Genomic DNA, 19,119 nt, shown 5'->3' with positions numbered 1-19,119 from the left:
ATCAATAAATGGGCTAAGGAACTGAACAGACACTTCACAGAAGACATATAATCGATCAACAAATATGTGAAAATACGTTCAACATCTCTAGCAATTAGAGAAATGCAAATCAAAACTACAATGAGATTCCATCTCACTCCAGTTAGAATGGCAACTATCAAGAATACGAGCAACAGGCCTAGGGACATTGCTCAGTTGGTAGAGTGCTTGCCTCGCATGCACAAGGCCCTAGTTCAATACTCAGCACCACAAAAAAAAAAAAAAAGAAAGAAAGAAAGAAAGAAAAAATATGCAACAATAAATGTTGGCAAGCATGTGGGGGTAAAGGTACACTCACACATTGCTGGTGGGACTGCAAATTGGTGCAACTACTATAGAAAGCAGCATGGAGATTCCTAAGAAAACTTGGAATGGAACCACCATTTGACCCAGTTATCCCACTCCTAGGTTTATACTCAAAGGACTTTAAATCAGCATAATACAGTGATGCAGCCACATCATGTTTATAGCAGCTAAATTCACAATAGCTAAACTACGGAACCAACCCAGGTGTCCATCAACAGATGAATGGATAAAGAAAGTGTGATATATATATCTCCCCAATGGAGTATTACTCACCCTTAAAGAAGAATGAAATTATGGCATTTGGTGGCAAATGGATGGACCTGGAGAATATCATGCCAAGCTAAATAAGCAAATTCCAAAGAACCAAAGGCTGAATGTTTCTGTCTGATATGCGGATACTAATTCACAATGGGGTCGGGGGGATAGGGAAGAATAAACATACTTTGGATTAGACAACGGGCAATGAGGGGAGGGGAAGGTTTATGAGGGAAGAGAGGATAGTAGAATGAATCAGATATTATTACCCCAGGTGCATATATGATTACATCACATATTCTACATCATGTACAACCAAAGAATGAGAAGTTATACTTCATTTATGTATGATATGTCAAAATGCATCCTACTGTATTAGATAACTAGTTAGAAGAAAAAAAATTGCTAGAACTAAAAAAAAAATAATAATAATTAGTTATTGAAACTACATATATAGAAATAATAGTTCATTAAATTTGATTTGTCTAACATTACCCAACTGGTATGTGGTAGATCTGAACATGAGTTATTTTAAATAAAAACAGTAGTTCTGCAGCGGCCCACCGGCATGGTGGACACATTGCCCCAATTGGAGGAGGGGCGGTGCAGAGCCGGCGCCCACGCCTGCAAGGTAGGCAGACCTCAGACCAACTGGCAGAGCAGGCCCAGCGGCCCGCCGGCGTGGTGGACACATCATCCCAATTGGAGGAGGGGTGGAGCAGAGCCGTCGCCGGCACCTGCAAGGTGGGCAGACCTGCGACCGACCGGCGGAACAGGCCCAGGGGCCCGCCGGCGTGGTGGACACATCACCCCAATTGGAGGAGGGGCGGAGCACAGCCGCCGCCCGCGCATGAAAGGTAGCCAGACCTGTGACCGACATGCAGAACAGGCCCAGCGGCCCGCCGGCGTGGTAGACACATCACCCCAACTGGAGGAACGGCAGAGCCGCCGCCTGCGCCTGCAAGGTAGGCAGACCTGTGATCTACAGGGAGAACAGGCATAGCGACCCGCCAGCGTGGTAGACATATCACCCCAACTGGAGGAAGGGCCCAGCTGCCGCCCACAAGGTAGGCAGACCGCGCATCCCGGAGAAGGGGCCCAGCTGCCCGCTGGCCTAGTTGAAAGATCACCCCAATGGAAGGAGGGGCACAGCCACCGCCTGCGCCTGCAAGGAAGGCAGACCTGCAACCTGGAAAACAGGCCCAGCGGCCTGCCAGTGTGGTAGACAGATCATCCCTATTGGAGAAGGGGCCCAGCTGTTGCCCACAAAGTAGGCAGACCACGTGACCTGGAGTAGGGGCCCAGCGGCCCGCCGGCATGATAGACAGATCACCCCAATTGGAGGAGGAGCACAGCCGCCGCCCGCCCCTTCAAGGGAGACTTTGTAACTATACAAGAGCAATATAAATATATAGGGGGAAATTCAATAACACAACAGATTCACCAAGCAGAAAGAAACAAGAGAAATAAAAAAAGACAAGGAAAGAAAGGACCACAAACAATGCAGGTCAACTGAACTTTAGAAGAGGTAACAGCTACAGCAGATGGAATGTCAGATAAACAATTCAGGATTTACATGCTTCAGATGATCTGGAGTCTCAAGGAAGACATTAGACAGCAAAATCAGACAATGAAAGATCACTTCAACAATGAATTACATAAACAAATCGAAGAAGCAAAAGATCAACTATACAAGGAGATAGAGGTTATAAAAAACAAACAGAAATCCTAGAAATACAGGAAGCAATAAACTAAATTAAAAACTCAAATGAGAATACTACCAGCAGAGTAGAACACTTAGAAGATAGAACATCAGACAATGAAGACAAAGTATTTCAAATTGAAAAGAACATAGACAGCTCAGCGAGACTCTTAAGAAACCATGAGCAGAACATCCAAGAAATATGGGATAACATAAAGAGACCAAACTTAAGAGTCATTGGGATACAGGAAGGTATAGAGGTCCAAACCACAGGAATGAGCAATCTGTTCAACGAAATAATACGAGAAAACTTCCCAGACCTGAAGAATGAGACACAATCCCAAATCCTAGAAGCCTACAGGACGCCGAATGTGCAAAATCATAAGAGATCCACACCTAGACACATTATAATGAAGATGCCCAACATACAGAATATGGAGAGAATTTTAAAAGCTTCAAGAGAAAGGAAGCAGATTACATTTAGGAGTAAACCAATCAGGATAACAGCTGATCTCTCAACACAGACTCTGAAAGCTAGAAGATCCTGGAACGACATATTTCAAACCCTGAAAGAAAATGGGTTCCAACCAAGAATTGTGTATCCAGCGAAATTAAGTATCAGGATGGAAGATGAAATTAAAACCATCCACGATAAACAAAAGTTAAAAGAATTTGCAGCTAGAAAACCATCTCTTCAAAACATCCTCAGCAAAACATTACAGGAAGAGGAAATGGAAAATAACAATGAAAACCAACAGTGGGACATAGGACACTAAATGGGGGGAAAATAATCAAAGAGGAAAACAAACCATGTTTAGTAACATAAATAAACAAATATGGCTGGAAGAACAATCCATATCTCAATAATAACCCTAAATGTTAATGGCTTAAACTCACCAATTAAGAGACACAGGCTAGTAGAATGGATCAAAAAAAAAGATCCAACAATATGCTGCCTACAGGAGACACATTTGATAAGAAAAGACATACATAGATTGAAGGTGAAAGGTTGGGAAAAATCATATCACTCATATGGACTTTGGAAACAAGCAGGAGTGTCCATATTCATATCAAATAAACAGATTTCAAGCCAAAGTTAATCAAAAGGGATAAAGAGGGACACTACATACTGCTCAAGGGAACCATACACCAACAAGACATAACAATCATAAGTATATATGCTCCAAACAATGGTGCAGCTATGTTCATCAAACAGACTCTTCTCAAGTTCCAGAGTCTAATAGACCACCATACAATAATTATGGGAGACTTCAACACACCTCTCTCACCACTGGACAGATCTTCCAAACAAAAGTTGAATAAAGAAACTATAGAACTCAATAATACAATTAATAACCTAGACTTAATTGACATATATAGAATATACCACCCAACATCAAGCAGTTACACTTTTTTCTCAGCAGCACATGGATCCTTCTCAAAAATAGATCATATATTATGTCACAGGGCAACTCTTAGACATTGTAAAGGAGTAGAGGTAATACCATGCATCTTATCTGATCATAATGGAATGAAAATGGACATCAACGATAAAAGAAGGAAGGAAAAATCATGCATCACTTGGAGAATGAACAATAGGTTACTGAATGATCAATGGGTTATAGAAGACATCAAGGAGGAAATTAAAAAATTCTTAGAGATAAATGAAAACACAGACACAACATATCGGAATCTATGGGACACAATGAAAGCAGTTCTAAGAGGAAAATTCATTGCCTGGAGTTCATTCCTTAAAAAAAGGAAAAACCAACAAATAAATGATCTCACACTTCATCTCAAAATCCTAGAAAAAGAAGAGCAAAACAACAGCAAAAGAAGTAGAAGGCAAGAAATAATTAAAATCAGAGCTGAAATTAATGAAATCGAAACAAAAGAAACAATTGAAAAAATTGACAAAACTAAAAGTTGGTTCTTTGAAAAAATAAATAAGATCAACAGACCCTTAGCCATGCTAACGAAGAGAAGAAGAGAGAGAACTCAAATTACTAGCATACGGGATGAAAACGGCAATATCACAACAGACACTTCAGAAATACAGAAGATAATTAGAAATTATTTTGAATCCTTATACTCCAATAAAATAGAAGATAGTGAAGGCATCGATAAATTTCTTAAGTCATATGATCTACCCAGGTTGAGTCAGGAGGATATAGACAACCTAAACAGACCAATATCAATTGAGGAAATAGAAGAAGCCATCAAAAGACTACCAACTAAGAAAAGCCCAGGACCGGATGGGTATACAGCAGAGTTTTACAAAACCTTTAAAGAAGAACTAATACCAATACTTTTCAAGCTACTTCAGGAAATAGAAAAAGAGGGAGAACTTCCAAATTCATTCTACGAGGCCAACATCAACCTGATTCCTAAACCACACAGAAACACTTCAAAGAAAGAAAATTACAGACCAATATCTCTAATGAACCTAGATGCAAAAATCCTCAACAAAATTTTGGCGAATCAGATACAAAAACATATCAAAAAAATTGTGCACCATGATCAAGTAGGATTCATCCCTGGGATGCAAGGCTGGTTCAATATACGGAAATCAATAAATGTTATTCACCACATCAATAGACTTAAAAATAAGAACCATATGATCGTCTCGATAGATGCGGAAAAAGCATTCGACAAAGTACAGCATCCCTTTATGTTCAAAACTCTAGAAAAACTAGGGATAACAGGAACATACCTCAATATTGAAAAAGCAATCTATGCTAAGCCTCAGGCTAGCATCATTCTGAATGGAGAAAAACTGAAGGCATTCCCTCTAAAATTTGGAACAAGACAGGGATGCCCTCTCTCACCACTTCTGTTAAACATAGTTCTCGAAACACTGGCCAGAGCAATTAGACAGACGAAAGAAATTAAAGGCATAAAAATAGGAAAAGAAAAACTTAAATTATCACTATTTGCAGGTGACATGATTCTATACCTAGCAGACCCAAAAGGGTCTACAAAGAAACTATTAGAGCTAATAAATGAATTCAACAAAGTGGCAGGATATAAAATCAACATGCATAAATCAAAGGCATTCCTGTATATCAGCGACAAATCCTCTGAAATGGAAATGAGGACAACTACTCCATTCACAATACCCTCAAAAAAAATAAAATACTTGGGAATCAACCTAACAAAAGACGTGAAAGACTTATACAATGAAAACTACAGAACCCTAAAGAGAGAAATAGAAGATCTTAGAAGATGGAAAAATATACCCTATTCATAGATAGGCAGAACTAACATCATCAAAATGGCGATATTACCCAAAGTTCTCTATAGGTTTAATGCAATGCCAATCAAAATCCCAATGGCATTTCTTGTAGAAATAGATAAAGCAATCATGAAATTCATATGGAAAAATAAAAGACCCAGAATAGCAAAAACAACTCTAAGCAGGAAGTGTCAATCAGGCGGTATAGCGATACCAGACTTCAAACTATACTACAGAGCAATAGTAACAAAAACAGCATGGTACTGGTACCAAAACAGGCGGGTGGACCAATGGTACAAATAGAAGACACAGAAACCAATCCACAAAATTACAACTATCTTATATTTGATAAAGGGGCTAATAGTATGCAATGGAGGAAGGATAGCATCTTCAACAAATGGTGCTGGGAAAACTGGAAATCCATATGCAACAAAATGAAACTGAATCCCTTTCTCTCACCATGCACAAAAGTTAACTCAAAATGGATCAAAGAGCTTGATATCAAATCAGAGACATGGCGTCTGATAGAAGAAAAAGTTGGCTACGATCTACATACTGTGGGGTCAGGCTCCAAATTCCTCAATAGGACACCCGTAGCACAAGAGTTAATAACCAGAATCAACAAATGGGACTTACTCAAACTAAAAAGTTTTTTCTCAGCAAAAGAAACAATAAGAGAGGTAAATAGGGAGCCTACATCCTGGGAACACCTCAGATAGAGCCCTAATATCCAGAGTATACAAAGAACTCAAAAAATTAAACAATAAGAAAACAAATAAACCAATCAACAAATGGGCCAAGGACCTGAACAGACATTTCTCAGAGGAGGACATACAATCAATCAACAAGTACATGAAAAAATGCTCACCATCTCTAGCTGTCAGAGAAATGCAAATCAAAACCACCCTAAGATACCATCTCACTCCAGTAAGATTGGCAGCCATTAGGAAGTCAAACAACAACAAGTACTGGCGAGGATGTGGGGAAAAGGGTACACTTGTACATTGCTGGTGGGACTGCAGATTGGTGCAGCCAATTTGGAAAGCAGTATGGAGATGTCTTGGAAAGCTGGGAATGGAACCACCATTTGACCCAGCTATTCCCCTTCTCGGTCTATTCCCTAAAGACGTAAAAAGAGCATACTACAGGGACACTGCTACATCGATGTTCATAGCAGCACAATTCACAATAGCAAGACTGTGGAACCAACCTAGATGCCCTTCAATAGACAAATGGATAAAAAAATGTGGCATTTATACACAATGGAGTATTACTCTGCATTAAAAAATGACAAAATCATAGAATTTGCAGGGAAATGGATGGCATTAGAGCAAATTATGCTAAGTGAAGCTAGCCAATCCCTAAAAAACAAATGCCAAATGTCTTCTTTGATATAAGGAGAGTAACTAAGAACAGAGTAGGGACGAAGAGCATGAGAAGAAGATTAACATTTAACAGCGATGAGAGGTGGGAGGGAAGGGGAGAGAGAAGGGAAATTGCATGGAAATGGAAGGAGACCCTCAGGGTTATACAAAATTATAAACAAGAGGAAGTGAGGGGAAAGGGAAAAAAAACAAGGGGGAGAAATGAATTACAGTAGATGGGGTAGAGAGAGAAGAGGGGAGGGGAGGGGGGATAGTAGAGGATAGGAAAGGCAGCAGAATACAACAGACACTAGTATGGCAATATGTAAATCAGTGGATATGTAACCGATGTGATTCTGCAATCTGTATACGGGGTAAAAATGGGAGTTCATAACCCACTTGAATCAAAGTGTGAAATATGATATGTCAAGAACTATGTTATGTTTTGAACAACGAACAATGAAAATTAAAACAGTAGTTCTGAAAAAAAAGAAGAGGGGTGAGGATGTGGCTTGGTGGTTAAGAGCCCCTGAATTCAATCCCTGATACAAAAAAAATAATAATAATAATAATAATGTGTATATATATATATATATATATATATATATATATATATATATATAAATATAAATATATGTGTGTGTGCATGTATGTATGTATGTATGTATATAAAGATATATCTAAGATATATTACTGAGTTAAAAAAAGCTTGTAAATTCACACTTGCATTAAAAACCTGTTTTAACATATATGTCTATATAAATAGGAAAATGTCTGAAAGAATACATATCAAAAGTAACAATGATTGCTTATATTGGAAATGAAGTGTGGCAACAGTAAAGAGAAGGTTCTTAACTTACAGTTAGTTTAATTTTAACTTACAATTAGTTTAATTTTAATTTTATCTACCCACATATCTTTTGGTATGTATGTCTGAATTCTGTATTGTTATATAAGCATTCACTACTTTGTAAAAATGTTTTCTTAAAATGTCTAATCTTATAACAATAAGGTAAGATTAGTATTTAGCAATCATGTGGATTTAGAATATATCAGTGACTTAAATAGACAAAGATAAGCTTAAATTCCTAGGCTGGGGTTGTGACTCAGTGGTAAAGTACTTGCCTAGCGTGTATGAGGCACTGGGTTCAATTCTTAGCACTGCATGTAAATAAATAAATAAAATAACAACTAATAAAAATATTTTTTAAAAAGGCTTAAATTCCTTAATTGAAGACAAACAAAATGAAACAATACTTCCTCTAAATTTATATACATTTGGATATATAAAGTGCATACATACATTATTTATATATACACATACATGCACACACAATGATTATAATGTATGTGTACATACAAAACAAATAATTTAAAGAAAAAATGAAGTAGAAAAGTAAGACACAGACTCTTTGGGGACAATTTTAATTTATGTAAGAACATGACATCTACGTAAAGATCCAAATGAGATGAGGGTGTGGGCATACAAATACCTGGAGAATAATCATTCTAGGTAGAAGAAAAAGCCAATGAATCCCAAAAGCAGAAGCGTACTGATATGTGATATATTTGAGGATCACAGTGGGGATGTATGAGGGTTTTTTTAATCTTTTAAAATTGTTTTTAGTTGTCAATGGACCTTTACTTTATTTATTTATATGTGGTGCTGAGAATCAAACCCAGGGCCTCACACAAGCCAGGCAAGCGCTTTCCGCTGAACTCCAACCCCAACCCCATGGGATCATATGATTTCAGAATAGTAAGTGATAAGAAAGTCAGTAGAAAATGAAAGTCAAAGATGTCATGGTCCTCAGGACCTAGTGAGACTGTAAAGAGCAGAAGAGGATTAGAGTAACATGATGTAACTGAAATTATAAAAGCAAAGGTTCTGGCACTTGTGTTGACTATATAGAGAACAGACTGTAAACAGAAGTTTAGTAATCCAGGTGAAACACACAACAATGGCAGGGACCAGTGGAGCAGTAAGGAGTGGCACAGTTTTGATGTACTTTGAAGGTTAAAAAAAAACCAAGATTTTTTCATAGAATGGCAGAGAGTTATGACAGAAAGGAGTCATGATGGATGAAGATGGCTACAGAGAAGGAGCAAATTTTAGAAGATCCTGATCCAAGAAAACATAAATAGTGGTAATTCAAGATCATTTCTTCTCTCCTCATAGATCAGGGTTCTATTTAGGACATGATGAATTTGAGCATTAGACAATCAAATGGAGTATATTCAAGTCACAGTGGAATGATCATACTTAGACTATTTAAGTATTCACCACATCAACATATCAAAGCCTAGGCATAGAATAAACAAGTAAATGTCTACTACCTGACTTATTTTAATTCAGAAAATAGATTAATAATAACATCTTTATAAAAGTATAAGTAAAATTCCTATAATAAAATGTCTTTGGTTTATACCAACATTTATTTCACACATTTCAAAGATACAGAATTATCTCCTGCTCTTATTTCTTAAAAATGTTACATCCTATCTCTTTGTTAAAGTTATATTTTATTCATAAAATAACCATTCCAGATGATACTATCATTGTTACTAAGCTACAAATACCGCTGAATGAAGTTTTAAGTAAATAGATACCTTGGGTCCACCTTGGCCTCACTAATGGCTTGCAGCTTCTCCTGTAGAGAATAAATTTCTGCCCTATGATTTTCTTCAGTTTCTTTCAATTGTTGGCGCAAAAAGCATATGAAGTTTTCTAATTCTTGAATTTGTTCTTCAAGTTGTTTAATTTTTTTGGTATCTTACAGAGAAGATAACAGGAAGAGAAGACAATACACATTTCAATACAAACTTCTCAGTGAAATAACAATCATTTTATTTCAATGTATAAAAATATTTATTCTTTGAAAAATGTTTTGAGTGAAACTCAGGTTTTAATTTGACTCATTCTGACTGAAGAAAACGATATGATTCAAGATCATTTCTCCTATCCTTATGGTATGGTATCTCTAAATTCAACAATTTTATATCTTTAAAACAATTCAGAAACATGAAACAAAAGAGGTGTTGAAAAGGGACCAGAGGAGAGTAGTTCACACCTTTCACTTTCCTCTTTTATTTTTATTTCTAAAAAATGCTGATAGTTAATCACTAAACTAACTTTTTTGCCAATTAAATGAGCCATTAGTTAACATGCAATTTGGGAAATAGTGGACAGACTACCTCAAGAAGATATCAATTAAAAAAAATACAAACTTAAAATATTACTATATTCAAAGAACCACTGAAGTGAAAAAGCATGGTATTATCTGATATGCTTGAAATTCTATTCTGTTCACCAAAGCAATTCCAATAATAAAACTCATTCCTAAAAGCAAAAGTGAAGGCCTAGAGATACCTTGAACACAAGAAGTCTAGTTAACTGGCCAAATAATCATGAAAGAAAAACATTAACTGTGACTAATTGTTTATGGTTTATTGTATGGTCCCTTAACATTGTTGCTTCCCATTATGCCATCTTGGTCTTTTAACTCACTCTCTAGTTTCCCCTGATAACTCATTCTTGTCCTTGACCTTTTGTCCTTGACATTCATGCTGATTATAAATCTTTACCTCATACTTAAATTTTTCTCCCAGGTTTCAGACTTCTATTTTCAACTAACTCCTATATATTTTTTCAAAGTCAATAAGTATTCTATTCTTAACTCAATATATTTAAAACTGAATTTATTATTTTTTTCACAAATTGGTTCCTTTCTATGACTAGAACCATACTCTAGTTTCTTAAGCTAGAAACTTGGGAATCATTCTTAATTTCTGCTAACATTAACGACAAACTAGAGCCTAACTCTAAGTGTTGAACTTAACTTTCTATCATACTCAATTCAATCTGACTGGTCTTCCCTTCAATAATTTCATCCCTTCCAACTGATCCTAATGGTATCACCTTAAAATAAAAATCTTATTGTTATTCCCACTATTTAAAATCCTGCTGTAGGTCTTATCACGAATAGCATAAAACATAAACATGTTTTATCAGAGTACATAAAACCTTTCCTGATCAAGCTCCTTCCAATCTCTCCAGTTTTATCTAGCTAACACAACCTGAACTCCCAGTTCTCCCAAATGGATGCAATCTTAGATAGAGCTCAATGCTTAAGACTCCATAGCCTTCCCCAAATTTCCAACCCAATTACTCCTGCCCATACCCTCATCCTACTCATCTCCCCAGGAAAGACAAGACTCTTTTTTCTCCCTCCATTATCTACATTTCAGAAATTTTCAGTTTATTTTATATATGCTTTCCCAATGGATTATGATTTCCTATGGGAAAATGACTCAGTAATTTTCGTTTTCTCTAGCACTTCAATGAATATCCAATGATTATATGAACAAATAAGACTAGGGCTTAGATACACAAGTCACCTTTCCCTATGAGTTCTAAGGACAGAATTATGAAATGGTGGACTCTAAGTGATGCTTCATGGTAATTATAAGTCAGAAACTATTTACCTGTTTCTTGTGTTTTTACATTCTGTAGTTCTAACTGGTATATTTTCTGAAGTTCCTTGATCTTTTCCTCTTGAGTAGAAATAAGCTCCTCTTTAAGATTGCAAAGAGCTTTATCTTTTTCATTTTCCATATATTCACGAACCTGATCCACGTGAGCTGAATAAACCAGTGAAAGGCATATGCGCTGAGCTTCCATCTGTAGCCTTAAATCATTCTGAAAGTGAATATATATTAGAAAAATTTAAAATAATTTACTATAAAATAATTTGCTTTTTGCATATACTAAAACAAGAGGAGAAATAAATTATAGTTTAAAACTTCATAAGAGAACCAATGACATTTTTTTCTTCATTCTTCATTCAGTTATACTGAGCTACTTCTTTTTTCAAGGAGAGTAGTATCATTACCTCAATTTTGTAGCAAATTTTGATATTTGGTATAGCTTATGATTTGTCCATATTGGAGAGTCTTTATTCTGACTGTCCGGGACTGCTCCCTACAGGAACAAGTTGTCTCTGCAGGAAACAGCCTAGAGCCTCAACATTTTAGGATATTTAAAGGCGAAAACCACATCCAGATTGACTTGGCAACCACCAAGCAAGCAAGCAAGAAGTAGTACAGAAGCTGAATAAAGCCATTAGCGAAACAATGCAATGTCTTAATCAAATTTTCATCTCATTCATTTCTCCTGGGATTTTTTCATAATCATAATCAAAAGAGAAATGGATCAAAGTGACCCTAGTTGAATACAAATTAAAGAATGGCTACTAACATCTAATCAATTATTCCCCAGTAAGGTACACTGCCCAAGGAAAATGGGAACCAAAGAGAACAATTTTACATTGTGTAAGAATTGCTATTCTGTATTGCAAGTAGGCTATGCTAGGCAATTAGTATGTGGTACAGTGATGGGGCTTTCCTATGGGAGAAGCTCTTCTTACGTAATATGGAGTCTCAAGGTAAAATGAAGTTTGTTTGGTCATTGCTTATATAGTCTGGCCTATAACATTCCCCACTGGTTTTATGGAACTAATCAAATCATTAATTAATCATCACTGGTTTACAGCTACTGTAGTGAGTATGGAGGACCATCAGTTTCACAGAATGTATTTTTTGTTTTATATATCTTATTAAATAAACAGTTAAAGATGCAGGGTCCAATTAAAAACCCTAAGAGGACTAACAGCAATGGATCCGCTACAGCTGTGTAAGAGTAGTTAGCCAAGGAGACCAGGAGAACAAATTTTCATACCAATTTCTCTCATGTTGTCTTGGCTCTTCCTTATCTTTCATTTTTATTTTCAAATAATATTTTATTTTCATGGCACTGGGAATTGAACCCAGGGGTGCTCTCTACCAGTGAGCTACATTTCCAGCCCTTTTTTTTTTCTAATATTTTCATTTTTATGTGGTGCTGAGGATCGAACCCAGTGCTTCACATATGTGAGGCAAGCGCTCTGCCACTGATCCACAATCCCAACCCCAGCCCTTTTTGAGGCAAGGTCTCAACAAGTTGCCAAGGTTGGTCTTGAACTTAGAACCCTCCTCTGCCTTAGTCTCCCAAACAGCTGGGATTACAGGCATGCACCACCATGCCTGGATTTAAAATACTATTTTAAATATGGAAAAATGCAAGCAATAAACTCAAAACCCAAATTAACAAGTACTATAACATTTTGTCTATTTTTTTCATTCCCTATATTCCCTATACACTTCTATGTTCTCATCACTCCTTCCTCATAGGCAACCATAATCATAATTTGGTACAAATCCAGTCCAATTCTTACATTATCACTTCTCATTACAATACATTTTGCATTCTCAATGCACTGTATATTTTGTATTTTTATGGACTTACACAAATAATATTAATTTTACAAATTTATTTTCTCATTCAATATGTCTCTGGTATTATTCCATGTAGGTAACGGGGGGTTTAATGCCCAGTACCACAAACAAACAAACAAACAAAAAAAAAATTAGCAGCATGTAGGCAACAGGTTAATTCATTTTAACTGTGGTATTATGACTATATCAAAATTTGTCCATTTCCTTTCAGGAGATAAACTGGTTTATTCCTAGTTTTTGGATATTTAAAAAAATACTGCTGTTAAATTCTTACACACACCCTTAGATAAATGTGCTAATTTCTTTCTAATTAGTGGTTCTCAAATGTAACATGCATCAGAATCACTTGGAATGCTTATTAAAACAGGTTACTTTAGGAACCTATCCCCATCCCCACGGTTTCTGATTCGGGAGAGGTCAAAGAGCTTTGAATTCTAACCCGTTACCAAGGAATGCTGTGCTTCTGGTCAGGAACACTTTGAGAACTACTTAGAAATATAACTGCTAGGTCACAGATAGTGCATTTTTAACTGTGCTAGATTTGATCAAATTATTTTTATATAACAGTACTAATTTACAATGCTACCAGAAGGTTGAGTACTTATATACTCACATCCTCACCATTCTTTATATCAGACTAACTTCACCAACCTAATGGGTATAAAATGTTATTTTATTTTTACACTGAATAGTAAGGTTGAAAGAATATTTTCATGTTTATTAGATACTTTGATTTCCTATTCAGGCACATGTCTTTCACATCTTTTGCCCATTATTATTTTGTTTTTGGACCTCTTGTTACATTAATTGTTCTTTCTATATTCTTGATAGCTTTTGTTTGCAACTTACATACATGGCAAATACCTAGTCCCAGTCCTCAAATCTGTTTTACATTATTGTTTTTAAAAGACACAATTAAAATTTTAAATCTTTTCCCATGCTTTGTCTTTATTAAAAGTCTTTCCCTATCTTAAGATTCTATTTTCTTCTTATGTGTACATTTTTAATCAACCTGATTTGTTTCCCTAAAGCAACAAGGATCTAATTCCCTAACTTCTAACCTCTAGTATCAAAAGTCAATTGTGCTCAAAACAATTTTGTTTTTTTTCCTCCCAAACAATTTTGAATACTCTAAGCTTCTCCTGCTAATTTGGTTTATTTTTTGATTTCCTTTGTCTCTGCTCAAATATCATCTCACCAAAGTAGTCTTCCTTGACCTACCCTATGCAAAAAAAGCCCTACACTTAGGGAGATCTTATTCTTCTTATCATACTATAATTTTATTCATAGCACTTAAGACCACCAGAAATATTTGTTTGTATTTTCTAATGTTCATTTAAACCCTAAAACGTAAACTTTATTCTTCCTTGACCATTTTTATTCACTGTTAAATTATGAATGACTTGAACAGTGCCTGGAATGTAGTAGAGATTCACTAAGTGATTCATTGATTTGTAGGGCCTTCTTGCCACATACTAAATTTTTACAAGATACAGATCTGTTCTGGGCTTTCCATTATATTCCACTGATCTACTTAACCATCCTGGCGTCAAACCATATTGTTTATAATGATTTTGTAATAAGTTTTGATAACAAATATATACTTTTTAGGATTGTCTTGAGTATTCTTGGCTATTTACTCTTCTATATCAATTTTAGAATCAGTATTCCACATTCATTAAGAAACCTTATTGTAATTTTGACTAGAACTATTAATTAGGAGAGAACTGATATTTTTCTTTGTATCTTTCCATTATGGATATGATATGTATTAGCACACAGTCAGGTCTTTCTGTCCTTCAATATTTTATAATTTTCTTAACAAAAACTCAAAACATCTTATCTTGGGTTTAAAGTTTTGCCTCATCTGTTCATATTTTTTCTCATTTCCTATTCTTGTCATATTGCAAGAACTGGAGAAGCATTCACTAAGAACTACAAAACCATGTTGCAATAGTAATGTTGACAACGGGTATGTATCCTAGTCCTATACTTGATTCTAATGGAAATGCTTCTAAATTTCACCATCAGAAATATAATCTGTCAACATTTTGATGAAAACCAGCATCATGACTAGAAAATTTCCCTGCTATTCCTGATTTCCGAAAGCTTTTTTTTTAATTTATAAATGGGTTGTCAATTTTTTATGAATTTTTTTCTGATATGTACTAAAATAATCATGGATTTTGTCTTGCTACATAAAAATGTAGAGATTACAGTCACACATTTTTTTTTTTCAAATGTTTAACTATTTGTCCACTCTTGGTATAACTTGCTAATATTTTATTTGGAATTTCTGCAACCACACTTACAAGTTAGATTACTCTACAATTTTATTTTCTTTACAATTTCTATCAGGACTTCATATTAACATTGGCCTTCTAAGGTGAACTGGGTGGTTTTTCTTTCTTCAGTTTTTCTTCTTTCCTTTCTTCTTCCATTCTCTCTTTAATCCTATTTTAGTGGACAATTACACTTTTGTTCTTGGAGAGTTAATAAGAATCACTAGTAAAATGGTCTTAAGTCTAGCATTTTGGTTTGAGATGAGGCAAAAGGGAAAACTTCTGACCACTACTTCAAACTCTTTAATGATTACTGACTTATTCATTTCTATTTAATGGTCATTTGAACTTATTCATTTCTATTTGCATTAGTTCTGGTAATTTATATTCTTCCAGAACACCATCTCCGAGTTTGTGTATATTTTCAAATCTATTGGCAGCGATTATTTATAGCATTATTTATGACTTTTAAAATTTCTTGTGGTACCTGTACTTATGTCCTTATTTCATTCTTGATTTTGCTTATGTATTTTTCCCCCTTGGTCATATATCTTTTCAAATAATAAACCTCCGAAGTTCTTAAAAAATTTTCCCACTTGTTTATTACAAGTTCTCTTATTTTTGCTCTTTATTTCCTTCCTTCTACTTCCTTTGAATGTAGATATTCTTGACACTTTTCTATGCTATTGAATACTTAACTCATTTCAATATCTCATTTATTAAATTGATAATATTTAAACCTAAAAATTATTTTTCACATACCATGTTACATACATTCTACTTTTTAAAAAAAAAATATTCATGTCTCTACTTGTGCATTTACTCTTCCAGATGAACTATAAACCAATTAAGTCAAATTTCCATAACTTTTTAAGTTGGATAAATCTAGAGATAACTGACATTCTATAATATAAAAAATTGCCCACTCAGAAATGAGACTTTTCATTTATTCAAATATTTTTCATTAAAGTATTCTAATTTTATTTATATTGGTCTTACATATTTTTGGCTAATTTTGACATTTATTTTACATTAGGTTTTTTGGGTTATTTGCTTAGATTTTTTTTCTCAATTTCTTAATTACACCTGTGAATTATTTATTTCTATTTATGCCATGTATCTTTTTATCTTTGGAATGGTTAGGGCTTATAGAACAATGCTAAACAGCAAGCGACAAAAGCTATTCTGATTTTCATTCTAACATGAAGGCCTATCCTGATTCACTGCTGATTCTTGATAAAACGGCTTTGTTTATTTCCCCTATTCACCCCTCATTCGTCCATTCATAAAACATTATTAACTGCTGATCATGTGCAAAACATTATTCTTCTAGGTACTAGGGATATAGCAGCTGTCTATATAGCTTATATAGTAGTGTCTCTTCATTCACAGAACTGATATTATGGTTCCTGTTGAGGTTTCTAAGCTCCAGTATATGTTTCTAAGCTCCAGTATCTCTTCCAATACCAATAATTACCTCCAATTTTAAACACACACACTTGAATTTATGGCTTCTCTCAGCATCAATAATTAGCCAATATCTATAATGTTCCTGCCACTCCTTATTTCTTGCACCCCAATGTTGAAAAGACTCTCTGGTAATCTGGAATTATACTCCAAAACTATTCATTTCTTTCTTTTCAGTTAAAAAAATTTTTTTTCTTTTTCTTTTTTCTTTTTTGGTACTGGGGATTGAACTCAGGGCACTCGACCACTGAACCACATCTCATCCTTATTTTGTATTTTATTTAGAGAGAGGGTCTCACTGAGTTGCTTACCGCCTCACTGTTGCTGAGGCTGGCTTTGAACTCACTAGCCTCCTGCCTCAGCCTCCCTCAGCTGGGATTACAGGCATTTGCCACTGCAGCTGGCCAGTTAAAAATTCTTAACAGCCACGTTTATTTTGGTTTCAGTGAGATATATCTGCTCTAATTACTAAGTTTAACACTGAGAGTAGGAGTATTTTGTTGCCTCTGCAGTATTTCAGACAGGTAAACAGTATCACTATGTAAGTCACCGCTCAATTTCTTCTGTGAGCTTCCCTCCACCTGCATACATACCTTACCCCCCTCTGTATCAATGACGGGGTTTATTTTAGTAATGATAAATGGGAGCAATTTACAGACTTGCTTTTCTTCACTTTGTTTAGTTAATTTCAAGGAGAGAGTATCTAAATACCATTGCAAGTATCTTCAATACAGAAACAAAATTCCTATTAAGAAAATTTCACCAATTTGACAAATGTGCTTCAAATTCAGGTCTTCTTCAAATAATGCTTCTTAATAAAATTTAAATTATGTCTGACATTTTTTAGGAGTAATCACCACCACTTATAGTTTTAAAAACAATTTGCAATATTTAACATAGCAATAGTAGTTAAGCAATTTGAATTTCTTGGCTCTATTCAAGTTATTAAAAACGTAAAGTATGACCACATTTGATAAGATCATCAACATGAACATGTCATTAGAAATAAAAACAGAAAACTTTCCGATGACTTCCTATTGTACTTAGGGATAAAAATCTAAACTTACAAAGTCTATAAGGCTCCCTATGATTGAGTTTCTTCCTTCTTCAAACTCTTCTCAAACTCAACTACATAGGCCTTCAATTCGGTTCCTCAAACTTACTCATGATACAACTGCTCTAATTTCCATAATGCAGCCTCCTCCCTCTCATTGGAATCTCAGTTCAAGTGTTAATTCCTCCAAGCTCCAGATCACCACCCACCTCCACCCATCACTCTCAATTTCTTTTGTGAGCTTCCCTGTTTTATTTTATCACAATACCCTGTTTTATTTCTTCATAGACTGTAACAATATTTCTGTCTTATTTTCTCATTTATTACCTGTCTTCCTCACTGAAATATATACTTCTTAACTTCTTCTCTCTTTCAACACTAAACTCTTATATCTGCAAAAAGATATTTATTACCTAAGTTTTAGAAACACATAAGTTTATTTAGCAGGCTACAGTTGTGGCTCAGTGGTAGAGAGCTTGCCTAGCATGTGTGAGGCACTGGGTTAAATCCTCAGCACCATATTATAAATAAATAAAATAAAGGTAAAATGTCCATCTATAGCTAAAAGATGTTTTTAATTATAAAAAGTTTATTTAGCATTATCATACTGAAGATACACATCAGACTTTTCTGTTATTTCTAATATCAATAGCTGACATAAAAGGAAATAACCTATTATTTTATGTGTTTTATTTCTTTAGCTGTACAGAGAATTAATACTATTTTTTCCTCCTCAGGTATAAGACTCTAAAAACTCTAGGACTTAAGTGTTTTTCTTGCACAAAGGAAAAAGAATTTATAACTATTGAACAACTGCATAAGGTTCTAAAACACTCAAGAGTTTGTTTACAATTGTGGAACCTTGAAAAAGACCAGTAGGAAATAAAAACTCTTAAAAGTCTTTGAAATTGCAACAAAATACTAAGTTATAAAATCAATAACTTTTGTAAAGTTGAGATTCTAAACAATATTATTTAAACTATTGTCTTAACAAAGAAAATATTGCTTTATTTCCTGAGCAGAATATATAATAGATTAGCTAAAAGAAAAACAGTGTTTAAGAAAAAATAGGAAAATTAAAT

The 19,119-nt window shown here is 34.9% G+C and overlaps 1 protein-coding gene across 10 annotated transcripts in view; it reads right to left on the bottom strand.

The window, feature by feature from the left end:
- Positions 1–19,119, bottom strand: part of Akap9 (A-kinase anchoring protein 9) — a 137,303-nt gene that overhangs the window by 83,644 nt on the left and 34,540 nt on the right. For all 10 annotated transcript variants that reach the window (XM_058582873.1, XM_058582874.1, XM_058582879.1 and 7 more), the window contains 2 exons: positions 11,387–11,600; positions 9,512–9,674 (listed from right to left, as the gene is read on the bottom strand). In XM_058582873.1, coding sequence (XP_058438856.1) covers positions 9,512–9,674; positions 11,387–11,600 — 377 coding nt within the window. The remainder of the gene's footprint in view (positions 1–9,511; positions 9,675–11,386; positions 11,601–19,119) is intronic.

This window comes from Marmota monax, unplaced genomic scaffold (assembly GCF_021218885.2).
Source record: "Marmota monax isolate L192 unplaced genomic scaffold, Marmota_monax_Labrador192_F-V1.1 WCK01_AAM20220418_F8-fsc00264, whole genome shotgun sequence".
In the NCBI taxonomy this organism is placed as follows: domain Eukaryota; kingdom Metazoa; phylum Chordata; class Mammalia; order Rodentia; family Sciuridae; genus Marmota; species Marmota monax.
The sequence above is the reverse complement of the archived record's forward strand: the minus strand, read 5'-3'. Positions and strand labels throughout refer to the sequence as shown.